Source organism: Notamacropus eugenii, chromosome 3 (genome assembly GCF_028372415.1).
Source record: "Notamacropus eugenii isolate mMacEug1 chromosome 3, mMacEug1.pri_v2, whole genome shotgun sequence".
NCBI lineage: Eukaryota > Metazoa > Chordata > Mammalia > Diprotodontia > Macropodidae > Notamacropus > Notamacropus eugenii.
The window spans coordinates 413848162-413867048 of record NC_092874.1 but is presented as its reverse complement, the minus strand read 5'-3'; the positions used below and the strand labels follow the sequence as shown (position 1 = coordinate 413867048).

Here is an 18887-nt window from a genome sequence, read left to right as displayed (position 1 = left end):
GCTTCTGGAGTTCACCTCTGAAAGTTAAGGGACATGGCACCATGAGCCATCTGCCCAGTATAAACAGCCCAGGCTTGGAGAGAGGAGTGAAATAAAAGTATATAAAGACACACAGCTGTTAAAGTAATTTTCCTAATGTATTAGTCTAACCATGTCATCCTCCATGTTCAAAAGCTCTAGTGGCTTCTGAGTACCTTCAGAATCCCATATAAAACCATCTTTTTTTTTCTTTTACTACTTAAAGCAGAGTTTCTCAAACTTATTGGCCTACTACCTCCTTTTCAAAAAAAAAGTATAAATTCAGCATCCCTTTGGAAGTCTTTCTTAACCCTTTAACTTTTTTTTTTAATTTGCATCATTTCAAAAATATATAACTTTTTTCAATGATGCATCCCAAATTTAGTAATTTACAGTAGATTTGTGGGGAGGAGGGGCTTTCCTGCATTGAAATTTTGAGGACACAGAATTGCAGCATGTAATTGTATAGGATCATATTGTAAACAAATTATTACACATGTGTATGTATATATATATATATTCCTGCCAGTGAATGCTGGATTTCCTGACAGTCTTGTGACATACTCACCTGCCAGCACTTGCTTATGAAGACCTGTCATCAGACTTGACCACTGATGAGTTATAACTTGCATTTTGTGTTTATTTGGAAAATAATGTAATCACTACAACTTTAACTCTTTTATACAACAGATGAAACATGTATGAATGGTTCTTCAAAATTGTCTTCTTTCTTTACACTTCCATTGCCCCCTTATTTTTATTCAAAGTGCCCCCCAGGGGGCGGTATCACCCACTTTAGGAGCCTATGAAAGCTTTCTATATCCTTCCTGCCTTTCCAATCTTATTATACTCAACTCCCCTCCATGGACTTTACCATCAAGCTACACCAACCTTTTTGCTATCCTTTACACAGGAGGCTCCATCTCTATCTGTCTACTCTGTACCTTTTCCCTGACTGACCCCTTTGCCTGCAATTCTCCCCCTCCTCCTTTCTCCCAGCTGGCCTCCCTAGTTTCCTTCAAGACTGAGCTCTAATCTCACCTTCTGCAAAAAGCTTTTTTCTTGGTCCACTCTCCCTCTCCTTGCCTCTGCCTTGCCTCTAAAATGAACTTCCATCTTCTCTGTAAAGTACCTAATTATTTACATGCTCTCTTGCCCATTAGAATATGAGTTCCTTGAAGGCGGAAACTGTGTTTTTGTCTTTTAGCTGTAGCTTTTAAGTACCTGACACACAGTAAGGACTTAATGTTTGTTTGCCAACTAACTGACCTTTTATGTCCCAACACTTTGAATGGTGTCTGGAACAGACTAGTCAGTGAAAAATGCTTGTGGAACAGATGAATGAGAGTAAGAGACATGTCTGTTCTTAACAGAGTCTGCAGTTTCCAGCTAGGGCTCTGTGTTGAAATATGAAGGAGCTATTCAGCTTGAAAAGTAAGACCCCAGAGTTCAATCACAATGAGCTTTGCCTGCCCTCCTCACTCATATCATCAGCCCAACAGGACCCTCCATATGAAGACCCAGAGAGCCCATTCTATTCCCTTAGTTCCACCGTAGTTTGGCCACATGACTAAATTCAGCAGTGCAGAGCCTACTCAACTGGATAACCTTTCTGTGCTTTAGAAAAGAAGACATGAATCCCAGTGTGACTGATACAACCTTTGGAGGAAATGCTTCAAAATTCAACCACGGACTTTAGAAACAAAGTATTTCTGAAGTTTCCGTAGAGTGTCAGATACTACAGTGTTCTCGGCCATCCAAATCACCTTGCACTCTGTATGCCTGAATGTTTTATTGTAACTCAGAGTGGCTGCTTTAGAATGACACAGATGTGCAAACAAATCCTATTTGCACATTAAGTTTTCTTTGTACATCAGAATTAAAACTCAGACTCACTGACTCCAAAGTGAATGAGAGCTGTTTCTTTGTGACGTAGGTTTTATTAACCCTTTATGTACATATGCTGGATTGATGTATTTAGTTAACTGGTGAACCCACAAAAAAGGGTGAGCCAGAGGGACAGCATGGACATTTGTGGTTTGAATTAGTCTTCCTGGATATTTGCCAAAATGAAAGGATTTTTTAAAAAATTGTGATCCCGACATGTGTTTTCTTTAGTATAGAGAACTCTTAAATGTAGAGAGCCCTTCTGCTAATGTAGATCACAAGCACTTGCAGTTCACGGTCTTGGAGATTTGCCCAGGATCGCACAGCCAATATGTGACAGAGAGAAGACTTGAACTCAGGTCTCTCTCACACCAGTGTTGGCCCTTCTGACTACTATTCCATTCTGTCACTCAGAATGTATTTTAGATACATTTTTAAATGAGACTAAATCTGTTTATTTCTCTTTATTCTTCTCTAGACATGAAAAAGCAATTGCAGCAAAGGATGATGACGACATCATTATTAATGGACAGCTCCAGAAAACCATAGCAGAATTTGATGCAGATCTAGACGGTAACTACTTCTGACCCCCAACTGTAATAGTATTATGTAGCTATAAATTCCTACAGTTTACATGTACATATATGTGCATACAGGCATGCATGTGTATTTATATGTCTATATATATGTGTGTGCATTCACACAAACGGATATGTGTGTATATATACATGTGTGTTTGTATATACACACATGTTTTGTGTGTATGTGTGCATTCATGTGCACATGTGCGTGTGCATGCATATATGCACATGTGTGTACTTTTTAGAGATACACATACAAAAATGTATGTGTATGTATATTAGTCCAAACTTGTGATTACATCACTGTAGGGAGCTCTTGAGGGAAACTACTCCCCCAGTCAATTCTAGGTAGCAACTCTTCTGCTAGTCAGAGGTTTAAAGAGTGCCTAGACCAGAGCAATTAAGTGCCTTGATTAGAGTCACAGAGTCGTGACTTGAACCCCTATCTTCTGGCTATGGGGCCAGCTCTTTATCCACTACATCATGGCATTTTTCATACATATGTGTAAGTACATGTGTATATAATATGTCCTTTTTTTATAGTTCTACAGTGTATTTTAGAGAGAAACCAAGAGATCTGAAAATAAAATACCGTGTATTTTTGTGGATCTTCTGTTGTTTGGGCTGATAGTTCAATATATGTTCCTTAAAGCAATTTCTTCATCATGTGACTATGGTAAATTAGCTGTCTTTTCTACTTGTTAAGAATCATAGTGTGTAAGAATGAAACTGAAATCTGTTTTTTGTGATTTCCAAGGTAAGACGGTTGCATCTTTCTGATGACTAACACACAACTTCAAAAAAAATTAATAAATCTATATTACTTACATGGTAGGGTATTGGTTTTTTTTTTAAAGACAGAGACAAGCGCAATCATTACATTGAATGCTAACGTCTTGGGAATTTCAGATAGGATTTCCCTCAGTCCTCCTCTCTATAGATAAAGAAGCCACCAAAGTTCCAAACTTAGCTTCTAAAAGTAATGGAGGTGGGGAGGGATATTCTCCTACCTTACAGGGAGACTTCAGGAAAGGAAATTTAATTCAATTTAGTAGACAATTAAAATAGCTTTGAAACAAAAGGACCATTGAAACTCATAGAAATGAATAAGAAGAGGCTGAGAAACTTGTAAAATGAGCCCATAGAGAACTTTGCTCATGTATATTCAGAATAATTGAACTTCAAAGCCCTGTATATATAACATCTTGTTCATCAGTCAATAAAATTCACAGAGCAGCTAATGTGTGCAGAACATCATATAAGATGCTATTGAAAGGTAGGAAACTCAGTCTATATCTACATTCATGGCAACTTGATATGGGACAGGAGTATTCTAACCGTAACTTTAAGTCAAACCAATCAACCATGATCTGTCTCAGCAGCGATGCAGAAAAACTGCAACTTGGAGTGTTTGCCAATTATGTGCCGTGAAGACTGATCATGACTGATTGATTTAACTGAAAAGTACAATTGGGAACAGTTATATAATCATTTTGCCCTCTTATGTGTGGACCTAGCCAGAGAGTGCCAAGTGTTTCATGACGCTTACAATCCAACTGGAGAACAATGTACATATGTATCACATCACATAGAAGTTAAATGCAAAGTAATGTGATGCAAACTAGAATACTCAGCATCCACCAAATATATGTCTCAATCTCAAGGGTCTATGATTTTGGGAACTGTCTCCATCAGCACAGACCACAGCCCATACGTGTCTTAGAGTGTTAACTGAAATTCTGAAGTTCAGAGAGGCTGCATGATTTAGGGTCACAGGATCATTGATGTAGAAAGGAATTTGGAAACCATCTTATTCAACATCTATATTTTACAGATGAGGAAACTGAGACCTAGTGAAATTGAGTGTTATGTTTATATTGTCATAGAGCTAGTAAATATTTAAGGTGAGACCTGAACCCAGGTCTTCCTGACTCCAAATCTAGTCCTCTGTTCACTAACTGCATTGCCTCTGGCATTCACAGACTAGCCCTCATTTTTCTAATTCCATGTTTATTCATGCCATCCTGTGTTTAGAATGCCTTTCCTCTGTTGGCCCCATTTCTCCCTTTTGGAAATGTACTCACCTTTCAAGATACAGCTCAAATGATGTCTGTTCTTTAAGCATTGTTTTATTTCCCATCCTCTCTCCCAGATCTCATTGACCAATGAAATACCACAGTAATTTAAATGTCCTTTATTTTTTAATTATATTCTGTTTTCTGTTGTAGTTCACTGTGTACCTCTTTCTTTACTGACACTCCATTCCCTGTTAGATTGTGAGATCCTTGATGACAGGCTTGTTCTTATTTGTCTTTTCTATTTCTACCAAAGGCCAGCATAGGAACTTGCACATAGAACGTAAACCCAAGAAATTTTTGCTAAATGATTAAATGAGTGAAACTCTATACCAAGTAAGATAGGGACTAAACAGGAAAATGTTATTTTAGTGGGATTTTGCAGGAGACAGGGTATGAATCAGAATAAAGGGTTAGAAGGATATTTGAGTGATGGTGGCATCATTAATGAATAAACATTAGTGTGCCAAGAACTGGAAGAGTTTTCAATGACCATCTAGTCCAACCTGTATCCAAACAGGAAAAACATTCAGTTTTGCTTAAAGATCTCTAATGAGAGGAAACCACTACTTCCCAGTATCAGGAGACTGCTTTTTGTTTGTCCCATAAAACTAATACTATAGAAATGAATTTCTATTATTTACTTCTCCTATTTAAAAAAAAAGATAGATGTAAATTCAATGAATATAGTAAGTACCTGATATATATAATATTCTATGAATGGTGCTGGGGATGTAACGACAACATCCATTGAGTGTTTATTGAGTACCTGCTGTATGCCAGGCACTGTGCTCGGAACTAAGCAGTACCTATCCAAAAGGAGCTGATATTATGAGGAGACAGTACATAAATGTTTGTGCAGAACAACTGCAAGGCAAATAAATACAAAGTAGGAAACAGTTAGTGCCCTCCAGGAGCCTATGTTATAATGGGGAAAGAGGGAGGGGGGAAGCATGTTAGGGAATGCAGCATGTAAAAACCTGTGTTTATACTTTGCTGTTCTACAGAACTAAGGAACATATTCGAAAATAAATTAGATAGCTAGGTAAGTAGACACACACACATATGAAACTTTGTATGTATGTATGTATATATGTATATACATACATACACACGTGTGAATATAGATAGGTCTCATTCTAAGAACTTAGATTCTCTCAATCAAAACTCAAAATAGAGTTGCAAAACTGGAAATCAAATGCAGTACAACTGAGGGGGGAAAACACTCTACCATGCTTTGTTGAAATGCCTTCAGTAAGCTACTTTAGATTGTGTTCCTGGCCAGTTTAGATAGTTACACAGTTGAGGGACTTATTTGACAAATAATTTGTATTTGTATGTGAAAATTCAAAGTCAGTCTTTGTGACTAAGACACAGCCTCAGTGTTTTAAAGCCTGCTTTATAATTTGGGGCTTTGAGAAAGGCTTATAATGATTTTGTTCCTTTATACTCAAGCTGTCGCCCCATATTCCATTAAGGCATGATAGTTAGAGTAAGCTCTCTGGTGTCTCATCTTGCTTTACTTCTAATATCATATGAGGAGCTAAGAGGTAAAAATCTCTGTTGATGCTCTAATGTTGATGCTCTAAAGCTGTTTAAACAAAGGGTTCAGATTTGGAAAACTATTTTTTAACTGTAAAAACAATGGCAGAATGTTGCACCTCACCTGGAAACATTGAAAACTGCCAACACCTCTCCCGTCACATTATGGAATATAAGAATCTGGCCCAGAATATATGTAGATTGTAAACTGGAACGACTTGTAAAAATGTATGTAAATATCTTATACAAATGTTACCCAAGGGAACCAACCTCATGGTTATGATTACACTAAAGAATTGGCATAGGAACTATACCATTTGGGCCAATTTGAGAGAATTTTTCTTTGTGTATTTTTTTTCAGAAATGGAAGACAGTTATGAAACAGATATCAACTCTTTAACAGACTCCACAAATGGTGTGCCCAGTTCCCACGGACAAGAGGTCATACTCCCTAAAGATAATGCTTACACAATTCCAGTTACATTTATAGGAGAAGTTTTAGACGATCCTATTGATCTGGGGACTTTCATCAATAGAAACAATAATGCAGGTTCTTTTGATATGGAACATGTGGCTAACAAAGAGAGCCCCATGTATGACCAGTCCTACAAGGCAAAAACTAGTCATCTGCTTGTGAAAAAGAAGGAGAACGTGTTTGAATCTTATGTTTCTTCATATGAAACGAACAAAGAAAAGGACTTGGCACCATCCAACAACTGCAAAAATATTTTTCCAAGTGAACCAAAGCCCAGGGTTGTTTCTTCTACTGTTCAGCCTCAGATGAGTGACCTGTATTTGAAGGAAAACAACAGTCAGGGCCATGAGTCAAATGGCATTCAAAGATCTGACATGACTAAGAAAATGATTTCAGAACTGATGATGGAAAAGCAAACCAGTGATCAAAATGATCTCATAGTGCCATCATCATGGTATTACCGAGGTCAAAACCCAGTAGGACCTAAAGCTGGCCTCACAACTTATAAGATTGTTCCTCCAAAACCAGAGATGAAATGTTACGACAGAGAAGTATCCCTCTCAACTGGTGCCATTAAGATAGATGAATTGGGCAATCTAATCAACCCACATGTTAATGGAAAGAAGAACACCTTGATACCTTCTGTTGGTGAAATGGAGACACTTCCCATTGGGAAAGTAAAGGAATTCTGGAGGTCAAACTCCATAGAGAGACATCCTGATGTGCCCATAGACTATGCTAAAAGAGCCACAGCTACTCTGCCACTAAAACAACACCATAAAGAAATGAAACTCAAAGCAGAACCAGAATTCTTGAACCCAAAACTGAAACCATCACAGCCAGCTGCCCACAAAGTGGGGGAAAACAATCTTGAGCTGCACAAAAGCAAGCCATCTACTACATTAGTCACTAGCACAGCTCAGGCAAAAGCACCAATTGGCACACCAGCTAACCCTACGGGAGAAGTTCTCCCTTTTCTTAAACCTCAAAGAAGAACATCAAGCCAATATGTTGCCTCTGCACTTGCAAGACGAATGGAAACTCCTGCAGTCAACACTAACTCTTTTAATAAGAGTAAGAGAGAACCGAGCAGATGGGAAGGCCAGAAGCTCAGACAAGATTTAGCACCTCCTCCTGAGAAGGAGAACCTATTAAATAGTACACATCCCATAACAAAAGCATCTAAAAATGATCCCAAAAGGTCGTACTCTGATTGTTGGGTTGGCCATGGAAAGGAATCGATTACACCTACCATTGGAGCCTCTTCTCAGATGGAAAACAGAGAAATGAATATTAAGCCTCTTGCTCAGTTCAGTTCTGTAGAGAGCAACAATCAAAGCATTAGTAGACCATTAACTAAATCTTCTCCCAGCACTGATTATTCTGTGGTAGAAATTTATAGTTACAATGGAAAACACAGTTACAGTCACCTAAAGACCAGTTCTGTCTGTGACCCAAAATGCAAGACAGAAAGTGCAAATTCTTCTCTTCCTGCAAGGTCACCAGAATTCCAAAACTCCAATGGATCTACTTCAAGTGCCACTAAGTGGCCTTGTGTCAGTAACAATGATCAGAATGCTGCAGGTATAAACAGCCAGGGTGCTTTGAAACTGGAAGATAGATCAGATGCCTTATCTACTCATGACAATGAACTTGAGAGTCCTCTACAAGCCACCGTATTTGGGCCCAAGAAGAAATTCAAACCCATCGTCCAGAAACCAGCACCTAAAGACACTTCGTTGCATAGTGCTTTGATGGAAGCCATTCAAACTGCAGGAGGAAAGGAAAAACTCAGAAAGGTAAAGGAATAGCTTGATTTTGGAGCACAAGATATTGGGTATTATCAGCTCTCCATGTCAGCATTAACTTTTGTGCCTGCTACTACTGTAGGGCAAAGGGAGTGTACTGTGATTTCATTGATTCAGGGATTCCTGGATAAAGTAACTCTTTTCACCAATGCAGGTTGACACCTTCTTGACAACTCAGGGTCTTAGAGAGTTTAGAGTACTGGAAGGTTGAGTGACTTGCGGTCATGCAGTCAGTGTAACAGACAGGGCTTGAACCCAGGTTTTCTTAGCTCTCAGATCAGTCCTCTACCCACTAAACAAAGTTAGCATGATAGTCATGCTATACTTATGCCTAGAAAAGAGGAAGAGGTAAAGACAGTATAGATAGGCAACATCTATGTATAATTACTTTTATTTTCCTCATAATTTTGACCTCACCCCCCACCATATAGTTGACTAAAGACATTGACAATAATAACATTTATTATAATAATGCCTAGCATCTATATAGCACTTTAAGATTAATCTAGTGCTTTACAAATATCTAATTTTATTCTCATAACCTTGGGAGGCATGTGTTATTACATCTTCATTTTAAAGTTAAGGAAATTGAGGCAGGCAGGGGTTAAGTGACTTGCCCAGGGTCACACAGCTAGTGAGTATCTAGAGATAGTTTTTAATTCAGGGCTTCCTGACCCCATGTCCAGAACTCCATACATACCTCTTAGCTGCCAAGAGAGGAAGTTGAGTGGGTTGGAATTTCCTCACCTTTCTCTGGCCCTTTCTGAGGCAGGATTGCCTTTTAGGGTGCAGTCCTGAGCTTGACTAAATGACCTAAGTTTTTAAAACCTAATGATGTAAGAACAAGACTTTTTCTTAACCACCTTGCTCTGTTCTATTATCCAAGAGCTCCTTATAATTCTGTAAATGCTATATTGTTTTACAATGGCATCCTTCTATGTCAGGAAGGGGAAAAGAGAAATAGGAACATGTTAAGAGGAAAGAATGTGAAGTTACTTGCAAATACCTGCAATTAGACAAAAATGGGATTTTAATGATGCAACCTGTAGAAATGGTTTAATGTAATCCAACAGGTAAAAACTAGGAGAAAAAAGCAATTACATTAACCCCATCCAGTATTCAGTGATTGATTTTCTTTTGAGCCCTCGTCAACATTTTCTAACCACTGAATAAAATCTATTGAAACATATTAATATCCTAGACTGCAGAACATAGCCCAGAGGGAAGTCTAAAGAAGCCCTCCTACACAGAGCCTGAGAATGAAAGGTCAGCCCTGTTAGCAGCAATCAGAGGTCACAGCGGTGCCAGCAGCCTCAAGAAGGTAAGGAAAGAGCAATTCTTCCTTAATTATAAAATAACAGCATGTCTGAATAAATTGCCAATTTTTTGATTATCTTGGGCATATTCAAGGGTAGATGCTGCAGAACACCAGACAGGGATGGGAGGAGGGGGAGGGGAGAATTTGGACACACAATGATGGTCCTTCTGCTAGAGTATTCTCTCCTCTTGGGCCTCTCCAGGCAGAATGCAACCCTCACCTGCCCAAAGATAAACAATGAACTGCACACCCTTGCATGACTTAGCCCTTCAGAGCTCCATGATTCTGCTTCAAGGTCTTCCCTCCTCCCAGTGCCTAGACTAAGGAGGGTCAATCTCTGAAAACAGGAGTGTTCCACCAATCAATAAGCACCAACCAACAAGAATTTATTCAGTACCTTCTATGGACCAAGCCCTGTACTAGGTGTTAGGGCTACAAAAGCAAAGACATAACAATTTACCCTCAAGAATCTTCCATTTCTTCAAAGGAGATGCCCACTGACCTCCTCATTCTCACCTCACATAGCTGATTGGTTGTCATACTTTGTCATTTCCACCTTCACAACATCCATCCTCCTCTCTCCATTCACACAGCTGACACTGTAATTCAAGCCCTCATCACCTTTCTCCTGAACTGGTTCCACAATCTTCTAATTGCTTTCCCAATGTCAAGTCTGTCCCTATGCCAGTCCTTCTTCCATTCAGCTGCCAAGGTGATTTTCCTAAAGTTCAATTCTACTATGTCACCCTATTGATCATTAAGCTCCAATATCTCCCTATGACCTTCAGGATCAAATGTAAAATCCCATTTAACGTTTAAAGCCCTTCACAATGTGATCCCTTCTTAATTTCCAGGCTTCTTGTACTTTACTCACTTCTAAGCAGTCTGTAATATAGCATATTAACTGTTCTGTTTGCTGGGTCATTCCATCTACCAACCCTGAACCTTTTCATTAGCTTCCCCTCCCATCCCCACTCTAAACCTAAATGTTCTCTCCTTCCTTCAGTTATTTTCCCTGACTTCCTTCAAGCCTCAGCTCAAATCCCTTCTTCTTCAGGAGGCCTTTTCTGGCCGGTAGTGCCTTGTCTGAGATGATCTTCCATCTACTATGTGTACAGTTATCCCTTCTACATTGCAACTTTCCCCTTTTCAGTTTCAAGGGTTGGCGTAAGAAATTAAGTTGGAGTTATGGAAGTGTTTTGCATAACTACACATGTATAACCTATGTTGAATTGCTTGCCTTGTCAGTGGGAAGGGAGGAAGGGAGAGAAGTTGGAACTCAAAGTTTTAAAAGTGAATGTTAAAAATTGTTTTTACGTGCAACTGGGCAATAAGATATACAGGTAATGCTGTACAGAAATCTATTTTGCCCTACAAGAAAATAGAAGGGATGGGGATAAGGGAAGGGGAGGGGTATGATAGAAGGGAGGATAAATTGGGGAAGGAGTAATGCATGCTGCCTTGGAGTGGACAGAGGGGAAAGATGGGGAGAAAATTTGGAATTCAAAATCTTGTGGAAGTGAACGTTGAAAACTAAAAATAAATAAGTTTAAAATAAAAAACTTTAAAAATAAAAAAAAATACTTTACAAATCAGAAAGAAATTAAATGGGGATTTGGGGGGAGTTTTGCAGAAGCCGCAGGCACCACTTAAAGGCCAGTGGAAGGCCCCAAAAATGTTTAGAAACTCAGAAATGTATAAAGTACATATACAGTATCATAACATATCCACATATTTTAATCTTTTAGTATCATAATAATTCAGGTTTCTCTGGTGTGAAAGGAGGGTGAAAAATTTTTGTGTGGATTAGGTTCTGTACCTGTAAGCCTCCCCACCATGTGGAAGGGTAACTGTATATATACGCACATATGAAATGTATATATTTATTTATTTTCATGTTTGTCTCCCCATTTAAAATGTCAAGGCAACTTGCTCAGGATTTAATAAATGCTTGTTGGTTGACTGGCCCAGAAAAGAGAACACTGGAGACTGAGGGATGGTCACCCTTTGAAATCCCCTCCCCAGGCTGCATGTTGCCCATGCTTTGCACATAGTCTTTTAATGTGAATTAAAACGTTCCCCTAATATTTACCCCTTAGTGTTCATTACTGAGACAGCTAGGTGGCTCAGAGAATAAAATGCTGGGCCTGATCTCAGGAAGATCTGAGTTCAAATTTACCTTAAGACACTCACTAGCCATGTGACCCTGGGTAAGTCATTTCATCTCTGTTTGCCTTAATCCACTGGAGAAAGAAATGACGAAACACTCCAGTGTCTTTGTCGCCAAAAATATCCACTGTGGGGTCACAAAGAGTTAGGAAGCTGAACCACAGTATTAATTAACAAGCATTTGCAGAATGTCTGCTGGGTATATAAAACTATACCAAGCCAAAGACTTTCTTAAACTCTCATCATTATACAAGAAGAGATGGGAGTTTTATATCCAGAATCATTCAAGACTGTGAAAGACCTGGAAGGGATAAGAGAATTTGAAGATGTCATTCCCCATTCCTGGGCTTTCTAGTTAAATTACTGGAGATCACACAGCCTCCAAATAGCTTAAGTACACTCACAGAGTAGCATATCTAATGATATAATAAATAATGAATTGAAAACAAGAGCACTGAGGAATGCAGCTGAACAAAGTTGTATCCCACTGCCTTCTTTAAGAAGTAAGGCACAAGGAAGCCAATGGAATTTTAGGTACAGTTCTGAGGCACTTTTTTATACATGTCAGACTCTTCCTGGAGAGTGAGGTGGCTGATCTTGGTCTCTTAGGGGTTAAGTTCCAGCTTTGAAATATTCATTTGTTAATTGAAAGAAGTCTTTTAATTCTAGTTGCCCTTTAGATTAGGCGTGGCCCAGAGTGAAAGTCAAATTTATGGGCTTTCTAGGCTGCAAAGACCAATAGTTCATTTGAATAGTGGTTCTCACAGTTTTTCATCTGGTTGACACTCCCTCCCTCCACGCAGAAAGGTTCCTACAATAGCCGCTCCACCCCTTTGGTGCTGACACTTCCAAAGCTCTAAAGCTATGATAATATTCTTTTCCTCCATCTTGGCCTTATAGGGATGTAGGGGAGAATGAGTTAAGAATATAATGAGGAAGAGGAGGAGGACAACCCCTTGTATTTAACATTGTACTTGGAAAGAATTTGATCTGGGTTCATTGGCTTGTAGATTGAGCTGAAAGGATCTTTAGAGGCCACCAGTCCAAACTCCTCATGTTTACCAGTGAGGAAACTGAGGCCCAGAGAGGTTAAGTGACTAGCCTAAAGTCATGCAGCTAGTAAGTGTCTGGGGCAGAATTCAAACTCTGGTTTTTTTGATTCTCATTTCTGTGCCCTCCCCACTTCTGTTAAAAGCCTGCTTCTCCCTGGGCACCTCATGTGTGGATGCTCTGTCCAACAGAAAACAAATTCTGATGGCTTATGCTTCACAAGGCATCTTGGAGTTTGGGAGCTGGATTTTTTTTTTCCCTAATTATTTATTCTATCGTTTTTCGTAAAACTGGGACGGTTAACTCTTTTGTCTCATGTAGTTTTCATTTCTGATCTCTTGAAATATAGCTCTGAAAAAACAGGCTTTGATAAAGCCCATTGGGATTCAAATAGAGCTATTTGACTAAGCCTTTAAACCCAAATCACTCTGGCTCTCACTGATTGACCAATAATAGGTCCCTGCTGAAACCTCACTTACTCTTTGTTTGGATTCTGATGGCTCAGAATGAGTGTAAATAGCAATTGTTTTCTGTTCTGGCCAGAAAGTCAGAGGCTCTTCCCCTCCCAAATTGATTCTTTTGTGAAGGCAAACTCACCATCTTTTGCTTCAATTCTTACCTAGCCTTTAACTACTGAATGGGTGTTGCCCCAGGCAAACTGGGACCTCAGAAAGATCTTGGCTTAAAAAGGTCAAAGTCTCTCAGGGCATCCAGAGCCATCGCCAGTCATCCTGGCCTATGTCTTGCCACTGGACTCTTGATGACTAGAGGAGAGAGTGAGGCTGATGACTTTGCCCTGCTCTGCCTCACTTAAATTCAATTCACTAGCAAGTCACGACATGAATCTCCTGATATCATTGGTCCTTTCTGAGAAGGAAGTACAAACAATAATAACAGTCAGGAAAACACTGTATACTAGTAGTACAGCAGTATAAAGGGAGAGAATAGCCACACACAAAACGATCAGAGATGTAAGTTGCAAAATTTTAATGATCAAGTATGACTGAAAAGAAAAGATAAAAGAGAATATTCCCAACTCAACCCTTTGAAGAGGTAGGACAATGGTTGCACATCACATGTTTTCACACTTTTTCAATGTATTGATTTTTCCTCTTATTTTTATCTTTAAAAAATACTGTTTCCTATGGCTGTAAGGGAAGGGGAAAAGGAAGCAATAATAGGGAAAACTGATATTTGCATTGTGAAAAGAAATCAATAAAAACATTTCTAAAAAATAGCACCACCTTCTACATTAAGTATTTCCTGATCCCCATCCCCCACCTGTAAATGATCTCCCTCCAAAACTTCCTTGAATGTATTTTTTATTTAGTAACAACAGCAATAATAAAAAATAGTAGTAGTAATAGTATTTATATGACACTTTTTAAAGTTTACAAAGCACTTTACATATGTTGCTTCATCTTATCCTAACAAACACCCTATGAAGTAGGTGCTATTTTGAGTCTCATTTTACAAATGAGGAAACAGACGCTGAGCACTGAAATGACTTGCCTAGGGTCATAAAACTAGTAAATGTCTGAGAATTTGAACTCAGGTCTTCATGACTCCAAATGCTACTCTCTAGCCAGTGCACCATCTACCTTCCATATTTAGTTTCTACATATATCCTCAAGGGCAAGGAGTGTTCCTATTTCATTTTTGTATTTCCAGTGCCTAACACAGTGCCTGATGCATGACAGGTAAATAATAAATACTTATTTGATTGATTGATTGTTCAGCCTTGGTAGTTTAACCTCAGTAGCCTCTTTTGTAAATTGAGAGGATTGGATGAGGTGAAGTCTTCCACCTTTAATTCTCTGTTCCTAGGAAATTGTAATTTACAAAGTGCTTTCTAAAAGGTTGTCTCCTTTCATCCTCCCAGCAGCCTTGTGAGGCAGATAGCAGAAGTACTTTTATTCTTATTCTATAAATGGGAAAACCAAGGCTCAGAAAAACTTTCCACAAAACACAGTCTGTAAGTGATAGATCAATCCAGAATTTGAACATTGGGTCTGTTCTCTCTTAATTAGTCACTAAACGTTTATTAAGTGCATGCTACCTGTGCTGGGGATACAAAAAGAGGCAAAGGACATTATTTTTCATTCAGCATCTTTTCAGGAAGTACTGAAATCAAACCTCCACCTTTCAGTAGATTTGCCTATTAAATATAGGCATTAAACCATCATCTCTCTTTGCATTTGTAGCTTAAATGGTACACAGACTATCTCCAGCCTTGTTTTTTCCCCTCATTTAAGCTACTAGATGTGTGAGAGTAAATATGTTAATGAATCCAATTCTCCTGATGAGCTAATGAGCTCAATTACCCTTGGATTGTTAGCCAGATGCTACTTAATTAAAGTTTATCTTCAGGTCCTCTACTAGAGAGGATTTTGTTATTGCTTAGGAGGACACTATGCTACCCTGACACCATGGAATCTCCAGGGTATTTCAGCTGATTGACATAATGGGCACTTAAAGTGTCACCCACTTAAAGTGGAACAGCTGGTAGAGGGTTATGAAGGTTAGAAGCAGTGGTTACTTAATTCATTCAACCCAATGTTTATTAAGTGCTTAATACATGCAGAGCATTGTACTGTTGGAGACTACTGAGGAGAGGAAGACAGGTAAAAAGAAGACACCCTCTGTGCCTTAGGGGGACTTACCATCATCAGGACACAAATATCTATAGTTGTCCCTGAAAATGCCTCCTTTATTGAAGATGCCGAAGCCATAGGTCTAGTAGTAGTAGTGGTGGTGGTAGTAGTGGTAGTAGTGGTAGTAGTAGTAGTAGTAATAGTAGTAGTAGCAGTAGTGGTAGTAGTAGTAACAGAAGCTGTAGCAGCAGCTAGCAATTACATAGGGTTTAAGGTGTACACAGCATTATATATCTGTTACCTGATTAGAGCCTGACTCTATCCCTTGCTAACTGGGTACCCAGCCAAGTCACATAATGTCTCAGGGCTTCAATTTCCCAGGTATGGTAATGGAGATGTTAAGTATTAGCATAGGATTTAGAGAATTTAAACTAGACCATGCTTCAGACATCATCTAATCTAGTCAGTCAGTAAACATTTATTAACATGCCTACTGAGTACCAGGAACTATGGTAAGTGCTAGTCCTAAACACCCCTCATTTTACAGGCAAGTAAACCCTGGCCCAAGCAGATGAATGATTTGCCCAAGATCACAGCGGTAGCATATAACAGAGTTGTGATTCAAACACAGACGCTTACACCAAATCCTTCACTCTTTCCATTGCACCACTGGACTACTACTTAGCTTCACAAGATTAATCATAATAATGGCATGCACTTATTTAGTGATTTAAGTGATTCCTACATTTAGATCTCAAAACAATGCAAAGTGGTATAGGTAGTATTATCTGCATTTTCCAAGATAAGGAAACTGAGGTTCAGAAAAGTTAAACAGTTTGTCCCCAATAATCACACACATATGATCACACAGTTCCTAAATGTCAGAGGTGCGTTTTTAACACAAGTTGCTCTTGACTCCATGCCTAGGGCACAGCTTGCACACTGGTGTGAGCCAAGCACTTTGTAAACTGTAAAACTCCATGTAAATGTGAACCGTTATTAATTACTCTGGTAATTAATAGTGCCTCTCTTGGTGACCTGAACACAGCTTTCAAAGCTCAATTGGTCAAACAAGGAATTACCCTGGTCCTATAAGGACATGAGAGAAATAGATCAAAAGACAAAGAATAAAGATGCTGCATAAACTCCAGTAGTTGTTCCTTAAAGGACTGAGGAATCCAGTAAATTTGCCGGCACAGTGGTGTCGGTCATTAGGGAGGGCACGGCAACCAGCTGGATCAGTGGAATTTTAATCCTAATGGGTTTTTCCAAGAGTAATATCTTCTGGCCAGTCTCAGTTGCTGTCCTCATATGCCAACGAAAGTTACAAGATTAGAGTTCTCAGAAAAAATAATATATTGCCTTTCTGAGATGAAATAGTTGCCAAATCCTTGATGTGATGATAATCAGTCTTGTTGAATGATGTGAAAGTGCAGTACCAGATGTTTCAGCTAGTGGATAAATAAGACTCTGCAGCCGGACTGCTAGTGAAGCATATGAACTTCAGGGGGCACTTGGACTGTCCAGAACTGACTTGGTCACTTTTCACTTAACTGTTTCCTCCATAGGTCTCATCTTTAGCTTCTGGAGAACTTCAGAGCTTTCGCGAAGCAGCCGTCTCCAAACAAGCTATAGAAGCCCCTCCTCGGGAAGAAGAACCTCCCAATCTGCCCCCACCTGTCGCACTGCCATTGCCCCTTCATGATTCCAGGGTATCCACTGTGTCAAAGACAATGCCCAAATTCCCTGCAGGACCCGTGAGTGATCCTGCAGATGCAAGGCAGGCTTTGATGGATGCCATTCGTTCTGGCACAGGGGCCGCAAGGTTGAAAAAGGTACAAATAAATCAATTTTGTAATCATTTATAAGCAAGTAAGTGTATTTTAAAGTGAACATTAAGTTTACCGTGATCAGATATCAGAGGTAAAACTTAGCAAGATCTTCTGTGTCCTTAAGTGCATGTCCGACTCCCCAAAGCTATTTGGTAAGGTGTGATAACCTAACAATGGAATGATCATCAAGCAGAAGCTAGAAGTTAGGGATACTTGAGGAAGGGATTAGTGCCTTGAGAGTGCTCTAACAACCAGTGGTGTCATGAGTGAATGGGCCCTCGATTATGTGTACCCCATAGTGAACCTCTTAGGAGAATCAGGAATAAGAAGAGCAAAACCGTCCATCATGAGGGGAGAGGAAAGAAATAAAAGCAATTCTTGTATTGTCATAGAGCCAGGGGTTCCCAGCTATGAGTCTAATACTAGTAGAAGCAGGATGCTTTTTCCCAAGCTGGCTGATCAGTCAGCCATGTAAGAGTATACTCACCCTAGATCTAAATCATGATTTAGTCTCAGAAGGGACCTTGGAGATCATCTAGTCTAAGGCTTATTTTGCAAATGAGAAAAGTGACACTCAAGAGAAGTTAAATGACCTACCCAAGGTCACACGAGTAGGAAGTAGCAGAGCTGAGATTTTAAATCACCTCTTCTGACTCCAAATCTCATGTCTTGTCTGTCTACCATGCTGCATCTGAGCCCTGCCTCTCAGACTGACCAGTAGCCATGTTCTTTCTCTACAGAAAAGTTCTTTTGAAGTTTCTCTTGGTAACTGATACTCATATTTAACCTGTAGGCATAAACAGTAATCTTAAGTATTAGACATTGTAAGTATTGTATAATGTACTAAGTATTAGACGTTGTAAGTGTAAAAAGTAGGCTTGCCAGATTTCAAAGAATTTATAACCTAGTTGACAAGAGCTATATGGATAACATAGCCATAAGTAAAAATCGTGAAAGTGTTGCCGGGGTGGTTTTCCCATTATGTTTTTAGAAAGAACATTTTCTGAAAAGAGTGAGGATGAGAAAGTAGTTAAGAGGAGGTGGTTATGAGGAAGGAAAATGGTGACTAAAAAACATACAAAGATTATAAGCAGAGAAAGTAGGCTAAGCTGCTGAACGAAGCTGTTAATGAATGGGACACTAAAAAAATTGGGCAGCCAAATCGCTTATGGTGATGGGGAATAAGGAATGTGTATCAGAAGCACAGCGTTTCAGGAGGAAGATCGCAAGCTTTTAGAAGCAAAGAAGGAAGATGCTTGTAACTGTAGCACATGGAACTGATTAGAAAGGGGAGAGGTGAGGTAGAAAGGCAATGTATTTTTGTTATGTGTCTTTTTAAATAGCATTTTCAACAACTTGAATTTACATCAGAAAATCCAGAATCAAATGATTTCTTAAAATAGTCTGAATTTTTTTGGTAGTTGATGTTCAGCCTCTTTTCCTTTGAATGCCTTCAGAGTAATTTGTTTCTGATGATCTAAGCAGTTTATAAGTTTGCCCAGGCTAAAAGTCTCACTGTCCTCTGTCTTATATGGGGT

The 18887-nt window shown here is 39.2% G+C and overlaps 1 protein-coding gene across 15 annotated transcripts in view; it reads left to right on the top strand.

Annotated features, from left to right (window-relative positions):
* Positions 1-18887, top strand: part of COBL (cordon-bleu WH2 repeat protein) — a 346611-nt gene that overhangs the window by 311587 nt on the left and 16137 nt on the right. For all 15 annotated transcript variants that reach the window (XM_072598182.1, XM_072598180.1, XM_072598174.1 and 12 more), the window contains 4 exons: positions 2384-2478; positions 6465-8377; positions 9588-9707; positions 17086-17352. In XM_072598182.1, coding sequence (XP_072454283.1) covers positions 2384-2478; positions 6465-8377; positions 9588-9707; positions 17086-17352 — 2395 coding nt within the window. The remainder of the gene's footprint in view (positions 1-2383; positions 2479-6464; positions 8378-9587; positions 9708-17085; positions 17353-18887) is intronic.